General features: G+C 33.8%; 1 protein-coding gene across 14 annotated transcripts in view; it reads left to right on the top strand.

Moving 5' to 3' along the window:
* Tm1 (tropomyosin 1) overlaps positions 1–18984 on the top strand; it is a 132320-nt gene that overhangs the window by 72204 nt on the left and 41132 nt on the right. For 8 of the 14 annotated variants that reach the window (XM_072539677.1, XM_072539676.1, XM_072539675.1 and 5 more), the window contains 2 exons: positions 2421–2538; positions 15628–15698. In XM_072539677.1, coding sequence (XP_072395778.1) covers positions 2421–2538; positions 15628–15698 — 189 coding nt within the window. Of the gene's footprint in view, positions 1–2420; positions 2539–15627; positions 15699–18259; positions 18331–18984 lie in introns of all 14 variants that reach the window. The other 6 variants (XM_072539678.1, XM_072539674.1, XM_072539673.1 and 3 more) reach the window with 1 other exon arrangement.

Below are 18984 nucleotides of genomic sequence, written 5' to 3'. Positions count from 1 at the left end.
GTCTAGCATCCACACTCGATTATAGTGGTACGCAGATTGACCTCTTGTAGTCCAAAAGTTTAGGGTCCAGTCTGTGTGCTTCCAATTCCCTTGTACTGACAGAAAGTGATGTTTCTGCCAAAGGAGACCATGTTTATCATCTCTAGAGCACAAACTAAGTTACTAAAAGATCGATGCATATGAATATTGGTCAAATTCAAAGTATTTCAGTTTTTTTGTTTTTAGCACTATTTTGGTGATTTTTTTAGCACACTGTGTAAAAATTTATAAATTTTAATTTAGCATAGCGAGTTTTTAAACAAAATTTTGTATTTGACTTATTATACAGGGTTAATCGAAAGGTGGTTTTTTATCCTAACTTTGAAACATCCTATGGAATAATTCCGTTAGTGGATTTTTGTAAAACTTTGTTTTTCGGTTGCAACCATGTCTTGTAAGTATTATGTTTTTTGTTTCATGTGAAAATATGGATTGGTTCATTTTTAGGAGCGAAATGACTTTGCCACCCACAATTTATGACTTTTCCTATTATTACCATTATCTTTTGTATTAATTTGTAATAAGACGATGGGGGCTTTGGTGGCTGATATCGAACGAATGTCATATCGACATCCCAGAAGCACTGTATTTAAATAATGATGAAAAGCAACGACCTGATCTTGGTTTTAATGAACAATGATAAAAATAACAAAACAAAAAAAACAACTGAAATGTAACTTAACCTAAGTGCGCAAATAACAAAGAAAAACTACTAAAAAATAACTTAATACTTTGTATTGCCTCCCCTAGCCTCTATAATTGCCTGTGCCCGTCGGCTCATGCTGTCTATGAGGTTGCGAATATCATCTTGCTGGATGTTTTGCCATTCCTCTTCTAGAGCCAAGCGAAGTTCGTTAATTGAGGCTGGTGCGACTTCGCGACCTCTAATATTTGTACCAAGCATATCCCAAACGTGCTCTATTGGGTTCAGATCTGGCGAACACACTGGCCAGTTCATTTTATTAATACAAACTTCCTTTAAATATTGCGTGACACACATTGCAGAGTGGGGTGGCGCATTATCTTGCATTAATAGAAAATCATCGCCGATATATTGAGAAAAGGGTACTACGTGATTCGCTAAAATTTCCTCAATATACCGGTGTGCAGTCAACGAACCCTCAATAAATACCAATTCAGTGTGCGCCTCTCGAGATATTCCTGCCCATACCATCACCGAACCCCCTCCATGTCTAACGCGGGGACTGAAAGCGCATTTGGCAAATCTCTCTTCAGTTCGACACCATACTCGTTTTCACCCATCTGATGAGTGAAGACAGTATCTGGACTTATCCGTAAAAAGAATATTACTTCTGTGTCCTAAATTCCAATGTTAATGTTCCCTGGAAAATTGTAGTCTAGCCACTCTGTGGCGTGGAAGTAATTTGGGCCCAGTTGCTGGCCTGCAACTTTGCAAACCAAATTCATGGAATCTTCGACGAACTGTAAATACACTTACACTATTGCCTCGAACCTCTTGAAGCTGGTTTCTTGTTTGCACCACTGTTAAATGACGATCCCGCAAAACGTTGACTCGTATAAAACGATCATCTAAAGCGGCAGTTTTGCGTTTCCTGCCACTTCCCGCTTTACGCTTGTTTGTTCCAGTTCGTATAAAACGTTCCACTTTCCACTACCCTTTGTATATATAGCAATAAGTGTGAAGTACTCTAGCCACATATTCATAATTTGGCCAATCTTTAACCAGAGCAACGGCTTTCGCACAATCTTCGACCATAAGAACCATGATCAATCATACGTAAACAAAATGTAAGTGTCAATATGACATAATGATAACAGTCACTCGTATTACGAAATAACTCCAAAATAATCGTAATTAAAAAAGTCCTAAATTGTGGGTGGCAAATTCATTTGGCTCTAAAAAATGAACCAAGGCATATTTTGATATGAAACAAAAAACAATGCTTAGGAGACATGGTTGCAACCGAAAAATAAGGTTTTACGAAAATCCGCTAACGAAATTATTCCACAGGATGTTTCAAAGTTAGGATAATAAAATCACATTTTAATTAACCCCGTACATAGGTCAAATATAAAATTCTATCAAAAACCTAACTATACGAAATTAAAATTTATAAATTTATACACAGTGTGCTAGAAAAGCACAGTGTGCTTTTCTCTGTTGCATTTTTTTGAATCTGAATGTATCTATATCTTATTTAATTGTTAATTAATTAATGTCATACATTTTATCCCTTATTATATATCTTTAAGGTCTTGGAAAATCATCAAAATCATTAATAATAATTAACCAGGTATTTAATTTGTATAATATAGTCTATATTACCAAACAAGTTTGATGTAGTACATTTCTTTTAGCTATTTATATTTTTTATGTTAAAAATACAAATTAAATTTAGGCAGCGCAAAGTACTCGAGAATCGTTCCCTGGCCGATGAGGAACGTATGGACGCCCTCGAGAACCAACTTAAAGAGGCCCGTTTCCTAGCTGAAGAAGCCGACAAAAAATACGATGAGGTTCTTAAAATTCTAGCAGTGTGACACCTACTAATCTATTTTGCGCTAAAACATGTTCCACTAATATAAAAAAAATAATATGAGTGCCTCGCCGATCTATCAGTGTTTTTTTTGTTGATTTTATTTGCAAAAGGTGTCGTGGAACGTACCATCATTATGGGGATAAATAAATGGTTGAGGAAGTGTAGTGTAAAAGTGGGGTGGGAAGTTTTTTTGGTGATGTTAACGGTGCAGCTTGAAAAGTGTTTCTCGAATATCCGTCCCGAAATAGAAGCTATAAAATTCCAAACTATCCAATCAGCGTTTACCAAAGTGCTCGATTATTTATTTTGGTTTAATTTCGCCGCTATTTATTAACATTTAAGTTTAAAACTTTCGTCGCTTCTGGAACAGTTTCGAAATTCAGAGTAAAACTTTTTCGTATTTGGTCAACGATAAAAATCGAACGAAAATCTCAAATGTGATAAACGAACAATGATTGTTATGTTTTATCAGAAGGCAAGGTTAATTTAGCAATACTAAGACGCAGACGTATAAAGTCAAAGAACGTTTTAATTATATAAAAAAAATATATGTTGCAAGTTCAGTCTTAAAAATTATTGTAATAAAAAAGTGTATGACTGTCCGGTGCATTTTTTTCAGCTACATTTCTTATTTGAAACATTTTTTTGTACGGTGTACAGATTCTTGGTAAATCGATCTTTTTGCGTTTTTACCACCATACGGGGGGGGTTTAGGGAGAAGCCAAGGGGTAAAAAAGTGGTAAACTTTTTGTAAGTCCAGCAGATTGAATTTAGATACTTATTTGACATTACTACAATATTTCCATACATACAGGGTGTTTCAAAAAAAGGTAACCCCGTCTCTATGGTAGGCAAAAAACTGAAAAATAATTGGGGTTTGCTTAGTAAAAAATTTTTGTAACGCCATCCGTTTTCAAGATACAGGGCGTTGAAGAAAAAAAATTTACGCATTTTTTACGATTTTGCCGAAACTACTGGCAACATTGTAATTAAATTTTATACGAATAAGTTTTGGAAGCTGATACATCCCATGATATTGTTTTTATATCTGATTCTCATAAATGGCGCTAGTTACACGAATCGTACTAAGTATTAGTCAATATAACTTTTTTAAGAGAATAATTATTAATCAAAATTTCAAGTAAACTTAAACATCATTCAGTTTTACATGAAAAAGGTACTCTTGGTGAAACTCGATACTGTTTTCGGAATATTTTGATTTGAAAATTATGAAGTAATAATTGATGCTGGTATAAAATAGTTAGTAATTAAACAAAACTCACAAGAAGAAAATTAAATTAATGACTAAGAACATAAAATAAAATTCAATTACAGTAAGTGTTCAAAATGCCCTCCGTTTTCGCGAATACACAAGTCTATTCTTTTTTCTAAAGATTCCATTAACCTTCTAAACGGTAGGGGATCAGCTATGATGTCATTAAATTGACGTTGAATTTTTTCTTCCAATACTTGGCGTGAATTTACCTCTGTAGTATAGACTTTTTCCTTAATATACGACCAAACTGCGTAGCCCAAAGGGTTAAAATCGCATGGCCGAGGAGGCCAATGAATCGGAGCTTCTGCACCTCTACCAATCCATCGATTCGGAAAATGATTACTCAACCAATTACGACACCTTCTATCAAAGTGTGGTGGAGCTCCATCGTGCATAAAAAATAAAGTTCTTTGCTCGTTTAGCGTTAAATCTTCTAATATCTCGAATAAGGAATTGTTTAAAAAATCAAGATACATATCACCATTTAAATTTCCAGGTAGAATATGATAACCTATTAATTTGTTACCTAAAGTTGCTGCCCAAACGTTAACTTTAAATGAGTGTTGGTAATGTGATACCCTTTTGACTCGTGGATTCTCATCACACCAGTAATGTGCATTATGGGAGTTAAACATACCTTGTCGTGTAGGTGGCCTCGTTCGTAAAAAGAATGCATTTTAAAAAATTTGGATTGTGGGCTGTCCTTTGTTGCAATGTTTCACAAAAATCCACTCTAACCGGTAGATCATCTGGCAAGAGCTCTTGGACTTGTCTGTAATGATAAGGATGTAATTGCTGTTCTTTCAGTATCCGCCAAGTACTTGAAGAAAAAGTATTTGTTTGTCTTGCTATTTAAGACAATAATATATAATATTATTTTCTTTATTAATTGTTCTTGTTGTTTTTGGTCTACCAGAATTTATTTTATTTGGTCTCACATTCCCAGTTTCTCGACAACGTCGTTCAACGGCTCTAAATGTTTTTTTACTGGGTAAGTTTCTTCTAGGAAACTTTTCTGCATAACGTGTCACAGCTGCACTAGAACATCTTAAACATTCGCCTAAGGTTAATAACATGGTCAGTGTATTCAACATTTGAGTACATTTTGATTTGATTTTACAAATAACAAGGTTTCAAAACTAATTATTGTTGATTTATCGTCATAACAATCAATAAATGTCAGATTTCCATGTCACACTTGGAGAAAATAGAGGTATACCTATTAGAACTTTATCATTACTACCAGCATCAATTATTACTTTATAATTTTCAAATCAAAATATTCCGAAAACGGTACACAGTATCGAGTTTTACTAAGAGTACCTTTTTCGTGTAAAATTGAATGATGTTTAAGTTTACTTGAAATTTTGATTAATAATTATTCTCTTAAAAAAGTTATATTGACTAATACTTAGTACGATCCGTGTAACTAGCGCCCTTTATGAGAATCAGATATAAAAACCAATTCATGGGATGTATCAGCTTCCAAAACATATTCGTATAAAATTGAATTACAATGTTGCCAGTAGTTTCGGCAAAATCGTAAAAAATGCGTAAATTTTTTTTTCTTCAACGCCCTGTATCTTGAAAACGGATGGCGTTACAAAAATTTTTACTAAGCAAACCCCAATTATTTTTCAGTTTTTTACCTACCCTAGAGACGGGGTCCCTTTTTGGAAACACCCTGTATAAGGTACGATCGGTTAGTCAAGAGTCAGTTTATTTCTTTAATTTCAAATTTGGGATGCTCGACACTTTTGTTCTATAAAGTTAAGACGATTCGCTAGTCCCAGTCCAAACTGTCTAGTGAATTTAGTAATTATTTTTTGCGAAGTTAGTTATATTTTGACAGACGAGAGAGGCTGGAAATTACTATACAACCAAGCACACTTGCTCGTAGCCAAAATTACGTGTAAACAAATATTTATTGACAATCAAGCAGTTGATTAACAAAATAAAACTAACGTCTATTTTAACATTTCAATTTCCACTTCGGGAACGACATCCGAAGTGGCAATCGAAACATTCAAATAAAGTTATTTTCAACTCAAATTGAGGTTCATTACCAACAAATATTGTAAATTATATAGAATATTTTTTATCTTGCCTTCTTTTTTACTTCTGCTGTGACAACTCATTCAATTGGAGACCTTTTAAGTAAGATTTCGATTTTTGCATACATTTTTCCTAAACTTGACTATGCTTTCATAACTGCGCCAGTTGGTAATTAAATTTCTCGTGTGTTTTGTTCCAACTTTTTTTCTTATAACAGCACTACAACACTATATAAATACGCAACTTCTCTACTGAGCAAAAATCGTCACAAAACTGCTCCTACCGATTTTTATGCGTATGTTCATTATTCGTATCGTCCGAAGACAGTAACATCAAATAAAATCCTATAATAGAAGCCACAGTTAGAATGTAATGTTGGTTTTAAGGCGCGCAGCGATGCCGCTCATGTCGGCATAATGGTATTTGTGTGGTATTTTGGCGATAGACTGAGAAATCAGGACCGTACGCGCTTCGTTTCAACAATCTTTACTCTTAACTGAGTTAAATAAGAGAATAAACAAAAAAAAATTTTTTCTTCTACTTTTTTGACGGGGTTCACGTAATTATGCCACTGCTTTTTTAGATACGCGTTGGTAAGCTTCTTTTATCAACCATTATACCGTTTTTTCTTTAAAATCGACGTTATTTGAAGCCACATACCTTTTCACTTGACTCCACACCATTTATTTTTCCTCAATTTTTTCAATTTTGTAACTTGTCATACGTCATACTCGTCTCTAAATGCGGCCGCAGTATCAAGTAATTTCTTTAGGTAATCTTTCTCGAAGAAAATGTTCTTTTCGACTAGTCAATCCTTGATTTGCCTTGTGTTCCACAATTTTTTTGGGAAATGGTATGACGTGTTATCCAAAACGACAACGTTTTCTTTGTCTTTCGGCAAGTTTGGAGTTAACGTCTTCTCAAACCATTCTTCATATAGATCCCCGTCTATTTCGTCGTGGTAATCAACGGTTCCTTCTTGGGCAAGAAAGTTAATTCGGCCCATGCCACAAAACTAGTTTCGCTTCCAGCATGAAGAAGAACAAACCGAGGACCTCTTTGGGTTGGAGCTTTCAGTCCAGTAGAGAGCTCTTTTATGAAGGCATCCCGTGGATTATTGATCGTTGTGTCCCTTCATTCCTTTTTGACTAAAGCACCGACGTTAATCCAAGACTCACGGTACAAGGTTTACATTATCTTTCGTCCTCAATGTTTTTATTTGTCTGAGGTACTTGTGTCTCCAGGAAACACTAAGAGTCATACTTTGTTTACAATTCACGACAGATACTGGCAACGGCTCCATCATGTAGGTACTTTCATCCGCTTGCGAAAATGAAATAGAACTGAACTTTCATAATTTTTGCCAACAAGTTTTTGGTATAATGGCCAGTACCCAAATCGACAAAGAGACATGTTTGCTTTGCGTGGACAGTGTGGATTTAAACTGATTCGCTTCTCTTAATGAATTTATAATGATCTTTATTTCCCAGTAAATATGATTACATTGGAAGCTATTAAAAATTGATAAATATAGATAAGATAGATCGACAATGAGTTTTTCATATATTTTTTACTGCATTCTAACTGTGGCTTCTAGTATAGTTCGTGTACTTGCATTAGCCCGATTACTAAAATAGTTGTAACGGAACTGTTACTGGACGATCACAATTTTTGTTGGAACACTCGAAAACACGATTCTATGAACCATCAACTTTTTATTGGAACGCGTTTTGTTTACTGCACAATAGCATGATCTTTACGTGAAGATTTTTCGTTGTGTTAGAACACGCTACTGTTCCAAAAAAAAATATTTCCAGTTACAATCATTTCAGTAATCTGTCAAATGCAATTTCTCGTTGGGCTGACCTGCGCACTAGGATTTTATTTGATGTTATCGTCTTCAGACGATATGAATGACGATCATCATAAAAAAACGGTGCAAATTGTTTCGTGACGATTTCTGGGCAGTGCAAAAGTTGCGTATGGGTATTTTCCTTCATAAAATGCACAAATATTACGCTTCTTTGACTTTAGATGTAGCTTGGTATTTCTTGAAATGTTCGTATCAGTAATAAAATAGTAGATAGTTGATTTTAATAGAAAAAACAGAAAATTCTCATTAAAAAAAACTTGTCAATATTAATTAATTTATAGGTTTCTAAATATCAAAATAGTTTAAAAACTGATCGATACTTTATTCATCCGAGTATTTAACACACTAATAAACAGAATTATGATTATAATTGTTACTAAAACATTTTAATATACATCAAATTTTTCTAAAAAGTTATTTATAAAGGATTTAAATGTTATTATATACTTCACAAGACTAATGTTTTGATAATTTCGGTCTAAAAGGCACAACCTCAATACTTCTATTGTGTCTGTAGAATTTTACGTATGTGCCACAAGATCATACGAGGTAAGTGGCTTGATTAACGAACAAACCATCAATAAATCACTTCTGGTATTTTACTGCATAGAGATCGAAAAGTCTTATTAAAAGTGACAAATATTTTTGGTCATGTTTTCTTTTTTTTACGAATTTACTAATTTGTTTCCCCAGTCGTTCCTCTGTAATTGTAAATATGCCGCGTCAATTCTTCTAGTATTCTCGTCTAAATCATGCCTCCACCACATTCTTGGCCTCTATCTACTGATCGTCGTCACAGGTAGCTAAAATGGGGTTCGTCGGGGAGGATAGTTTGAAATATTGTTCTTAAAATCTTTCGTTTAACGATGAGCAGATGATTTGCGTCTGTTTTAAGGTCGTGGCATATTATCATGCACGTTGCGTTTCCAGTACATAGCGTTTAGTTTCCGAAAAATATAATTTAAATGGTTTTAAAGATGAACAACTCACACTGTCCGCAACATAGGTCGTAACCGGTTGGTAAGGATAATGTGAATTAGATGTCCGTCGTTTTCCCCTCGTTGTTTAATTAGGTATTTGTTTGATTTTGATACAGAGTATTCAAAAAAATAATTTTCGAGGCTATTTTGTCATTTATGCATGTGTTTTTGTTGCTTTGTGACAATTAATCACGGAAGTGATAAACAATTAGGACTTTTGTACGGAAGTGAAACCTCTTCTTTTTAAAAATACTTTTTGGTTTGATATGTACGGCTTCGTTAAATGTAGTATTTTGTTTTTTAACTGAAGGTGTAATTAAATTTAAAACATATTTAAACTGAATCCTATTCATTCTAAAATATCAATAATATTTTTCATCGTCATCAATTAATTCTCTGTATAAAGTCCAGTATTCACCTTCCTTCTTCCTTTCTCTTAGCATTGGATGTACTTCAAACCTTCTTTTTAACACAGTTTTTCATTCTTCATCGTTAAGTAGAAGAGCAATTGAACATAATTTTTGTCGAGAAAAGCGACATCATATCTTCACCGAACCAAACTGAAACGTTCTATGTATGAAAATGTGAACGCGCAGTCCGATTGCTGGAGTGGAAGCGCTACGTTCCGGAAACTATACGTGCACGATAATATGCCGCGACCTTATGAATCAATCTATGTTTTCTTACTCATACTTCACTACTTTTTGGTGTGATTTTTTGGCCCTGTTTTTGATTTTGTGTTCTTTAGGCGTTAACTTAATCAAAAGTAACACTTGTTGGCTATAACGTTTCTTTTGATTTCCTTCGTTGTGGATTTATAAGCAATCGTGAAGCCTAGATATATGAATTTGTTTACAACCTTGAAAAATTTTAGTTACCAAAGCTAAAATTTCGGCCAGTGTATGTAATGCTAGCGCTGGTACCTATTTGGTGTCGCCATTATTATTTTAGTTTATTTTTCATATTTTCCGTAGGGACTCATATTTTCTGTGACTGTTGGGAACGAGGCAAACTCTTGTTTAACGTTTGCAGTCGGTGCAACCTATTAGTCTTTTGCAGTGCTATATTGAAAAGCAGAAATGCAGGAAGCCTCCCTGTTGTTTCTTGCGAAAAATCACTCTTTATTTGCACTGTACAGACCACTATACTCATGCTTCTCAGAGATATATTTCGTATATATAGATGTCGTAAGAATCTTAGCTCCCCTGCCTGCAAACTTACAAACGTCCAAGCAAGTGTACAAGCAACGACTAGGTTTCTTTTTTTTTCCGGTTTTTCCAACCTGTAAACCCTAACACTAGACCTAAGCCAGAAGGTTTTTTACTCCATAAAATAACCTGCTAATTTTATTATTTATTTCGTCAAATTTTTTTTTATTGACAGGGTCCAATTAGGATTATAAATTCAATTGATATAGCTACATTCGGATAAACACCAAAATTTTTTCGATTATTCAAAGTATTTATTGCTTTATATCAATAACTTTTCTTGTGATTTGTATATAATACATTTGCTATCCGTTTCTTATTATCTTCTTAAAGCAGAGTTGATATTAAATATTGTATTTATTTTTTACTTACTCACTAATAAAAAAAAAAGCTTTACAATTCACTAATAAAAGCTTTATAAATTGAAAGACTAATTTTAGTTAAGCGGAAAATATATCAAGGAGAATTCGGTAATTTATTTATGTAATATGTAGATTTAATATTTTTCTACGTACTCAAAAAATTATACGATATTTACATTCATTTATTTAAATTTCTATATAAAAATAATAGATATGGCAGGTATTTTTATTTAGTCATCATAAGGAACCATTTCAAAGTTTCAATCAAATAAAATATTTATTTTTCAAAAGTATTAAAAAAATATTCAAACTATAAAAGTTTCTCTATATAACTTCTAGAATGGCCGATATTCCCAGCTACTGCATTTCTTAATTAATTATTAAGTTTGGGGGTTTTTAGAATGGAGATCTTATATGAGTTATACTAAGTGGTTAATAGTAACTTTCTTTGAAATAAAAAACGTGTTTTTCCAGAATTTTTTATATTTTACTTTTCTTTTACTCATAATCGGAGGGGACCAAATCAGGAGAATAAGCCGGATGAGAAATCCATTCGAAGTCCAACTCATGATCTTTTGCCATTGTCAAAACGCTCTTGTGAGTCACTGCAATGTCTTAGAGATACAACACTTTTTTTTCTGTATATGGGGCCGTTATTATCCGTTTGCAATACCAAAATACAGTGGCCCTAATCTTTCCGATCCATTGAGGGACTCTTCATGATGTTCTCTTGAGGGTATCCAGGTTTCATCAACGGTTACCAATCGATGCCAAAAGTCTGAAGGATTGCGCTTGAGCTTGATAAAGTCTAAACATTGCTGAGAAGTGGTGGCACGTTCATCTGTGGGGTGAATGATCAGTAAACGCAGCACACATCGGCAGAATAATTTGTTTCATATTTAAAATTTGATTGGTCCACTAATCACTATCACCGCGCCCTAATAAGAAGGAGGTTACTAATCAGACCACCATGTACACTCTATTTAAGGGAAGGTTCTAAATATATATATATATATATATATATATATATATATATATATATATATATATATATATATATATATATAGATAACAATAATTATTATATTATTAAATTATATTAAATATTAAATTTTGGGAAATCTGAAGAAAATCAGGACAATTTGGCTCTGATGTCCATTTATAAATTTGACATTATATAAGGTCTAACAAATAGGTAGATCATAGGTTCTATAATAGGGCCAAAATAAGCTCGATTGACTACCTTAATACAAATGTACACTCAAGAAAGTTACAGTCCATTGACCTTGCAAAACGATATGACTTTCGAATAACTTTTTATATGGGCTATGCATTGGTACTGTGGTAAGTTCGATTGATCTATTTTGGCTCCAGAATCTGTTGTTTAATTGATAATATCTTTTTTAGAACGCGTACATCCTAAATGATGTTGAATTCCGGTTTAAGCTTTTGAATCATACAATGAGAAATGCAAATATAGGTAAAGTAAATGTTTATGAACAAATAGGATATTGAAGTTAGAATAACAACAGTACAACTGGAAATAAATGTTTTATTTATGATTTGAGTGATTCTTTCATATCTTGAAAATATTTTAAACAAATTTACTTAGGTAAAATCGTCTCATATCAATATCAGTCTGAAATAAAAGTTGAGTTCAAATATCAGAGATGTTAAAATCTCCTTATATATTATCTTTAAAAACAATTCGTAGTTGTAGTACTTATTTATTGTGTATATAATAATTTTTAGAGCAGAATAACTCATTTGTAGATATATTGTTAATATTTTCTGATTACTTATTAATATAGTTTATAATTATTTATTACACAGTTGCATAACTGATGTTAAAAAATCGAACTGTTTAAGTTTTAATAATATATTTTTTCGCGTACGGGAGTGTTTTTCATTAAGTTAATCAACGGGACTAATTTCTAATAAAGATGATTAAAAAACTGTTGTCGGTTCAAAGACTTCCAGTCAGTACGTACACCGAAGATGGTTTAGGCAGGTCTTTGGCTGCAAATATGATGAGTATGTTCCATGATTTTGAGTTTCTGTGTAAAGGTTGAATTTATAACTGACATTATTAACGATGTATAAAGAAATATGAATGTTTTTAAAACTATGTTAAAATATTTTCATGTAGACAAATATTAACATGCAATACATCTTCTGTTCTCAGAAAAGACACGCAAGTATATGATACTTGCTCGTAAGACAATTTTTCCGCATATCTTGCACCGTTTTTAGTGACGTCACTGAATGCCTGCAAAGACTTCTATGTAGCCTCGTTTTGCCGGGTCTTTCTTTGTTCGTTTCCTCACGCCCCTTCATCATGTCAGCTCTAATTTTTATTGACCGAAATATCTTAATTCATCTTTCTCTAACGGCTTTTAAACTTTAATGTCCAATGTGAATGATTTCATACAAAATTTAGGCGTGTTTGCCTGTGGAGTTGGATAATTTTGACCCAATTGCAGCCTTCTTGGAACCAGGTTTCTTTCTTTAAGTCTTTTTACAGTCCACTCACCAATATGACAAAGACCTCGATACAATGAAGAGGCAACGATTCTCGGTCGTCGATATAGTTTTTCTATATCTTTCGCACGCCCCTTCCAACCCCTTTGACTGTCATAGCAATTCTTCCAGCAACGTTTCCAATTCTAACTTAATATGTTCTCTTGTGATTTCGGTTTTAATGACTCTATGCTCATATTAAGGTAAAAAAACATCTGGTACACCTTTTAAATATAATTTTGTAAAATTTCTAAAAAAAATTAACAATTTTGAATGATTGGGATCATTGGTTATTGGTGGTGTTGAACAAATACCTCAGATTATTAATCTCACAATGACTAATCGATTGTATTTCGACTCTGGAATGATTGGATTGATACTATATTGTCTTTGCTTGCCAGTGATTCCCACGGCATCTTTTAATCCCCCAATAATGCCTAACCATATAACAAAAAGAGAAATCAAACGATTTCTACCTGGCGAAACCGAATTCAAATTTTTACCACTGCGCTTCCTAAAACTTGCGAAGCAAACAGCTTGATGAATTACTCGACAAGGGAATCTAAAATTGCATTCCACATGCCGTTCATCATGGTCAAAATTCGTAGTGAATTCAGTTTCTGGTACTCCAATCGAAGTAAAGTAATAAAACATAATGACGGTATTAGATTTTTGTTTTGATACAGGGCAGCGACAGCCGCTTATACGAATTTCGACCTCTTTAGGTCTCCTCAGGAGGAAGAGATCTAAAGAGCTCGAAATACGTATAAGCGGCTGTCGCTGCCCTGTATCAAAACAAAAATCTAATACCGTCATTATGTTCTAACCATATAAGTTGTTCATTTAACTTCCTGTCTGGTTGTTGAAATTCCGTAACAAGAAGTATAGTGTTTTATGACTTTGATCTTGAAATCTTTTACAATTACAATCTAGGACGGTGTCTTCCATTGCACATACTTTGCCGCGTTAATCGACACTATGTCGAAGAAAGATTATAGTTGTGAAAATATTTAAGAATTAAAGCCATAAAAACATATCTTGACCTTCACTCTACTGAGTTTAATTTAAATAGATTTCAAAGCTTAACTAAAATTTTCGTTTATTTTCAATTAATTAACAGCAATATTTTTATACAACCATTAAGAACGTTTTGTGGTAAATTCAACCCTTATTTATTATTTTTAAGTTGTTTGAACACATTATAATTTTAACAAGTCATTTGAGCAGACATTTTATGTCCGAAATGTCTTCATTCATTTTAAAAATGTCCATCGGAGAGGCAAACTCTTGAAGATAATCTAAATCGATATTGTAATCGAACAAAATCTTCATACCAATACATTTTGTTGTCACAAATACTTCATACCTCAAGATTTCATATTTTGTCTTTTGAGTTAAGTGTCAAGTATTAAATAACTTTGGTATAATGCAAAAACAACACATTCATTCACTTATATTTGTAAGATTTCTGTTTATGGACCAAAAATAAAAGCGCAGCGTAAATTTTAGAAGTTTTAATGGACATCGGACAACAATTTTGAATTTCCTAATTATAGAAATAATTTTATAACGTAATGAAAACTATTGATTAAACAGAATAGTAATAAATTTAAAAACACGCATAGAATACGAGGGTAGATTGATATAAAACTAGCCTTTGATAGAAAAAAACAAGTTTTTTGGACTTAAATCGATTTATTTCTCAACATAGTCCCCTTTTAGCTCGATACACTTAGTAAGACGGTGTTCCAATTTTTTTATCCCATCCGAATAGTATTTTTGCTCAAGCTCTTCAAAATCGGCGGAAGTTTAAGCGACTTTTCCAAGTAGTCGATGTGGATGCAGAAAACAGTCGGCGTCACTTTGCCGGCCGAATGTGCAGTCTTTGCCTTCTTCGGCGGCCCTACGCCGCGTTTGCGCCACTGTTTCTACTACGCGAAATAAATCCTTCGGATCGCGTCGTATCATCGCCAAAAGCGTCTCCGAAGTGGTCACACGTTTTTGCATTTGCACCCATCGCGCGGATAGCTTTTTCATGTCCAAATGATGATGAATGATGTTGTGTACGCGTTCGTAAAAAATGTTTAGGACCTCTATTAACTCGCGGAGCTTAATTCGACGATCTGATATAATCATGTCATGGACTTTGTTGATCATTTCCGGCGTGGTGACTTCATTTGGCCTCCCGGGACGCTCATCATCAAAAACACTCGTACGACCACGAGCAAATTCAGCTTTCCAAAATTTTACTGTTGCTAACGAAGGTGCAACCTCACCATAAACTTCGTCGAGGTCGGCTTTGATTTGCACATTCGTTTTACCCTTTTTGTGGAAGAACTTAATCACCGAACGATACTCGACTTTTTCCATTTCTCCGAAAACAAAAAATTTGCTTGCTTTTTACGGCTGTAAAAACCAAACTAATTGTTTTTAAAACTTAAAATTTTGATAGACGTCGTGTCATGAATGGCAAATGTCAACACCGAAACCAATTCGTTATCAAGTAGCGCCATCTATCAAAGGCTAGTTTAATATCCATCTATCCTCGTACACAATTCATCATATTGGTATGTGTTAAAATATATTGGGGGGACCAAAGTTTTAAATAATTGATCCGTCAAGAGACCCGTTGAGATTGATTATAATCTAGAGTTTTTAAAATAGTATCGTTATATTTCTACTTAGACACTTATCAAAAGACAAAATTGTTTGCATGGCTAGACGTGTTTCGGAGTGTTAAACGCAAACTTACAGCAAACAAGATTTTTGAAAGGTTTCTTTTGGTTCTCTAGGTAGCCCGTAAATTGGCCATGGTTGAAGCTGACTTGGAACGTGCTGAAGAACGTGCCGAAGCCGGTGAATCGTAGGTTTCGTTTTTATATGGAGTGTTCGTGTTATTGTGGCACGTTTTTCTTTTAATTTTTATTTTGCATATTTCAGGAATGGCTTTATTTGTATTTCCGTTTCCAGAAAGGCCATTTGATGCAAGCAGAAATTTTTATTTTTTGTTCAATAATTAATTTAAGATTTTTTAAATTTAACTGTGATTATATATATTTAAAAAGTTAATGTGCAACATAGATTTATTTTGATTAATATCGTAAGTAACTTTTAATTTAAATCATTCCTTATAGACTCGTATCGATAATTTTAGAAAATCATTTCTAAAATAAATTTTATTTAACCTACTAGTCAGTTTATTTTTTGATATAGATAAGATTATTTTTAGAAACATAACTTTACGAAGTTTGTTTACATTTCTGTATACCATATAATAAGCTGTTTAATAAGTTTTCGATATTCCAATTAATGAATTCTATCCCTGAACTGAGAATCTCGAAGAGCTGCAAAACACGCTTCTACAGCTTTTATGACCTCATCAAAATGCTTTACACGCATGAATTTTTTTGGGTATCCAAACAGATGGAAGTCGCTATCTTTTTCACGATTTTTTTTTCCTTCAGGTTGTCTAAAAGGTTACAAGAATATTCGTAATTTATTGTTTTACCAGTTTGCAAGTAATGCACAAACGAAATTCTTTTCGCGTCCCAAAAAACGGATGCTGACACCTTCTTGTCCGATTTCTGGAAACGAACTCACTCCATTGCCGAAAAACCAGGTTCACACCACTCTTTAGCCTCTTGTTTGATTCAGGAACATGGTGATAGACCCAAGTCTCATCCATAGTTATGAATCGATGCACAATATTCTGAGTTACTGAGAAAATCGGATTCGAATCTGTTTTTGTTCCATTGTTAGCGAATGATGGACCCATTGCATTCTTAAACTCAATATAGTCAGTCAAAATTTTGCTTACACTGTCCAATGAGATGTCTAGGGCTTCTACCAAATCTCTTTCAGTCACTTGACGATTTCCCAATACGATATCCTGCATTTTTTTGTACGATTTCTGGTGTTGTTGCTGTGTTTGAACGCCCTTAACGTGGATCTTCTTCTTTAAGTGCCATCTCCGCGACGAAGGTTGGCAATCATCATGGCTATTCTGACCTTCGAGGCAGCTGCTCTGAACAATTGCCTTGAGCAGCAACCAAACCACTCTCTCAGGTTCTTCAACCAGGAAACGCATCTTTTTCCTACGCTTCTCCTACCCTCTACTTTTCCTTGAATTATGAGTCTCAAGATGTTGTATCTTTCGCCTCGCATCACATGTCCGAGATATTGCAATTTCCTTTCTTTTATTGTATTTTCCATTTCCCTCTCTATGCCTATTTTCCTTAACACTTCTGTATTCGTGATTCTATTTACCCATGGAATCCTTAACAATCTTCCAAATGTCCAGATGTCAAACGCGTTAAGTCGATTTATTGTATTCCGGTTTATTGTCCATGATTCAGCTCCATAGTAGAGTACACTGTGTACATAGTATTTAATTAGCCTTATTCTGAGGGCCAATGTCAGATATTTCCTGCATAAAATCTTTTTAATTTTCACGAAGTTGGCACGTGCTTTTTCAATTCTCACTCTTATTTCTGCAGTATAATCGTTATTTTCTGTGATTATCGTTCCCAAGTATGTATATCTTTTTACTCTCTCAATCTGCTGGCCGCCTACCGTTAATATTTCGTTTGTATTGTTCTTGCTAATTGTAATGAATTTGGTTTTTTTGATGTTAAGAGAGAGTCCGTATTCTCCACTATATCTTAATATTTTGTTCATTATTCTTTCTAAGTCTTCCAAGTTGTCGGCTATTATGACTGTATCGTCGGCATACCTAATGTTGTTAATTAAACTTCCGTTCACTTTTATGCTGACTGTCTCGTTTACCAAAGCTTCTTGTATGGTTTCTTCAAAATAGCATTAAACAATAACGGCGACAGTATGCAACCTTGCCTGATCCCTCTCCTTATCTCCACTTCTCTTCCAATTTTCACATTTGAATCGTTGGCTGTAGTATAAATTTGTATATTGTATTGGTATACAGCCAGCTACAGGAACTTAGTTTCCTTGTGGATTAGAAATTTAGGTTTGTAGCAACGCCCTCTCTTATTGAACAGCCTATTATATATACTATAAAATGAACGAAAACTGTTTGAATTCACTGTCCCTTTTTGTTACTACGGTTAACTAAAATGAAAACTTCTAATCCAAATTCAGGAACATGTCTCAGTAAGAGATATTTCGCTTCAATAATTTATGTTCATATATTTAAGACATTTACAATGTTACTTTTGGTTAAAATTTTTAACACAATGTTCAAACGTGAATGCTGTATGTTGTTCTGGTTGTTAAATGTTCAAGCATTCAATAAATTACAAAAAACGTAGGTTTAGTAAACAATCTAGAGTTTCGGATGAAAGTTATTTTACTAGAAACGATTATATGTTGCATATTGACGTTTTATTTTTATACTAACTAGTTTTTTGTCGTTATTTGCTTGCTGCATGATTGCAATAATGTTGACAGGCCGCCCGAAAGCTGGTACTGATGGAACAGGATCTCGAACGGGCAGAAGAACGAGCCGACCAGAGCGAACAGTAAGGCTTTGCTATTTCAGTTCTTTTATATAAATTAATTATATTACAAACAGTGGTGTCTCTCAAAAAATGAGGTTCTCTACATTCTAAATTTTGTTTAATGTATGGCAATTATTTCGACAAAACTATATGGCATGGACAGTGAAATTATACAGCCGATAGTCATATTTTACCATAGCAGTATTTCCTCTAACCAGAATTTCTAGTCATTCATATCCCTTAATTACTGTATTCTAATCTTTAATCTCTCACCACAAACTAGTCTTTTCAAGTTGTCTATTTGTCATTTCTTTCAATGGTACTTATTCACACACACAACAATTTTTGTAGAACCCCAGCTCCGAGTGACGTGTGTGGTACCTATCTGACACCCAAGCTATAACCAACCACCCCCTCCCATCGCAGAACATAACTAATGAGGTGACTTTGTACTGAAAGTTACTTTAGATGCCCTGGGTAATGGGGCATCCTCTGTTTTACTTTAGGTGGCTCTAATCCTATTATGAATTTACAGGTTTCAAAGTGTATGAAAGAGGGAAATTTTCGTACGGGTACGAAACCTACACTCTTCCAACGAAAATATTTCTAGATTTCAGTCTTTTTTGTGGTGTTCGAGCTTTGTAAAATGCGTGTTGCTCATCAGCGATGTGTTTT

This window comes from Diabrotica undecimpunctata, chromosome 8, assembly GCF_040954645.1.
Source record: "Diabrotica undecimpunctata isolate CICGRU chromosome 8, icDiaUnde3, whole genome shotgun sequence".
Lineage (NCBI taxonomy): Eukaryota > Metazoa > Arthropoda > Insecta > Coleoptera > Chrysomelidae > Diabrotica > Diabrotica undecimpunctata.
Note: the sequence above shows the minus strand (reverse complement) of the source record. Positions and strands in the feature narration are given on the sequence as shown.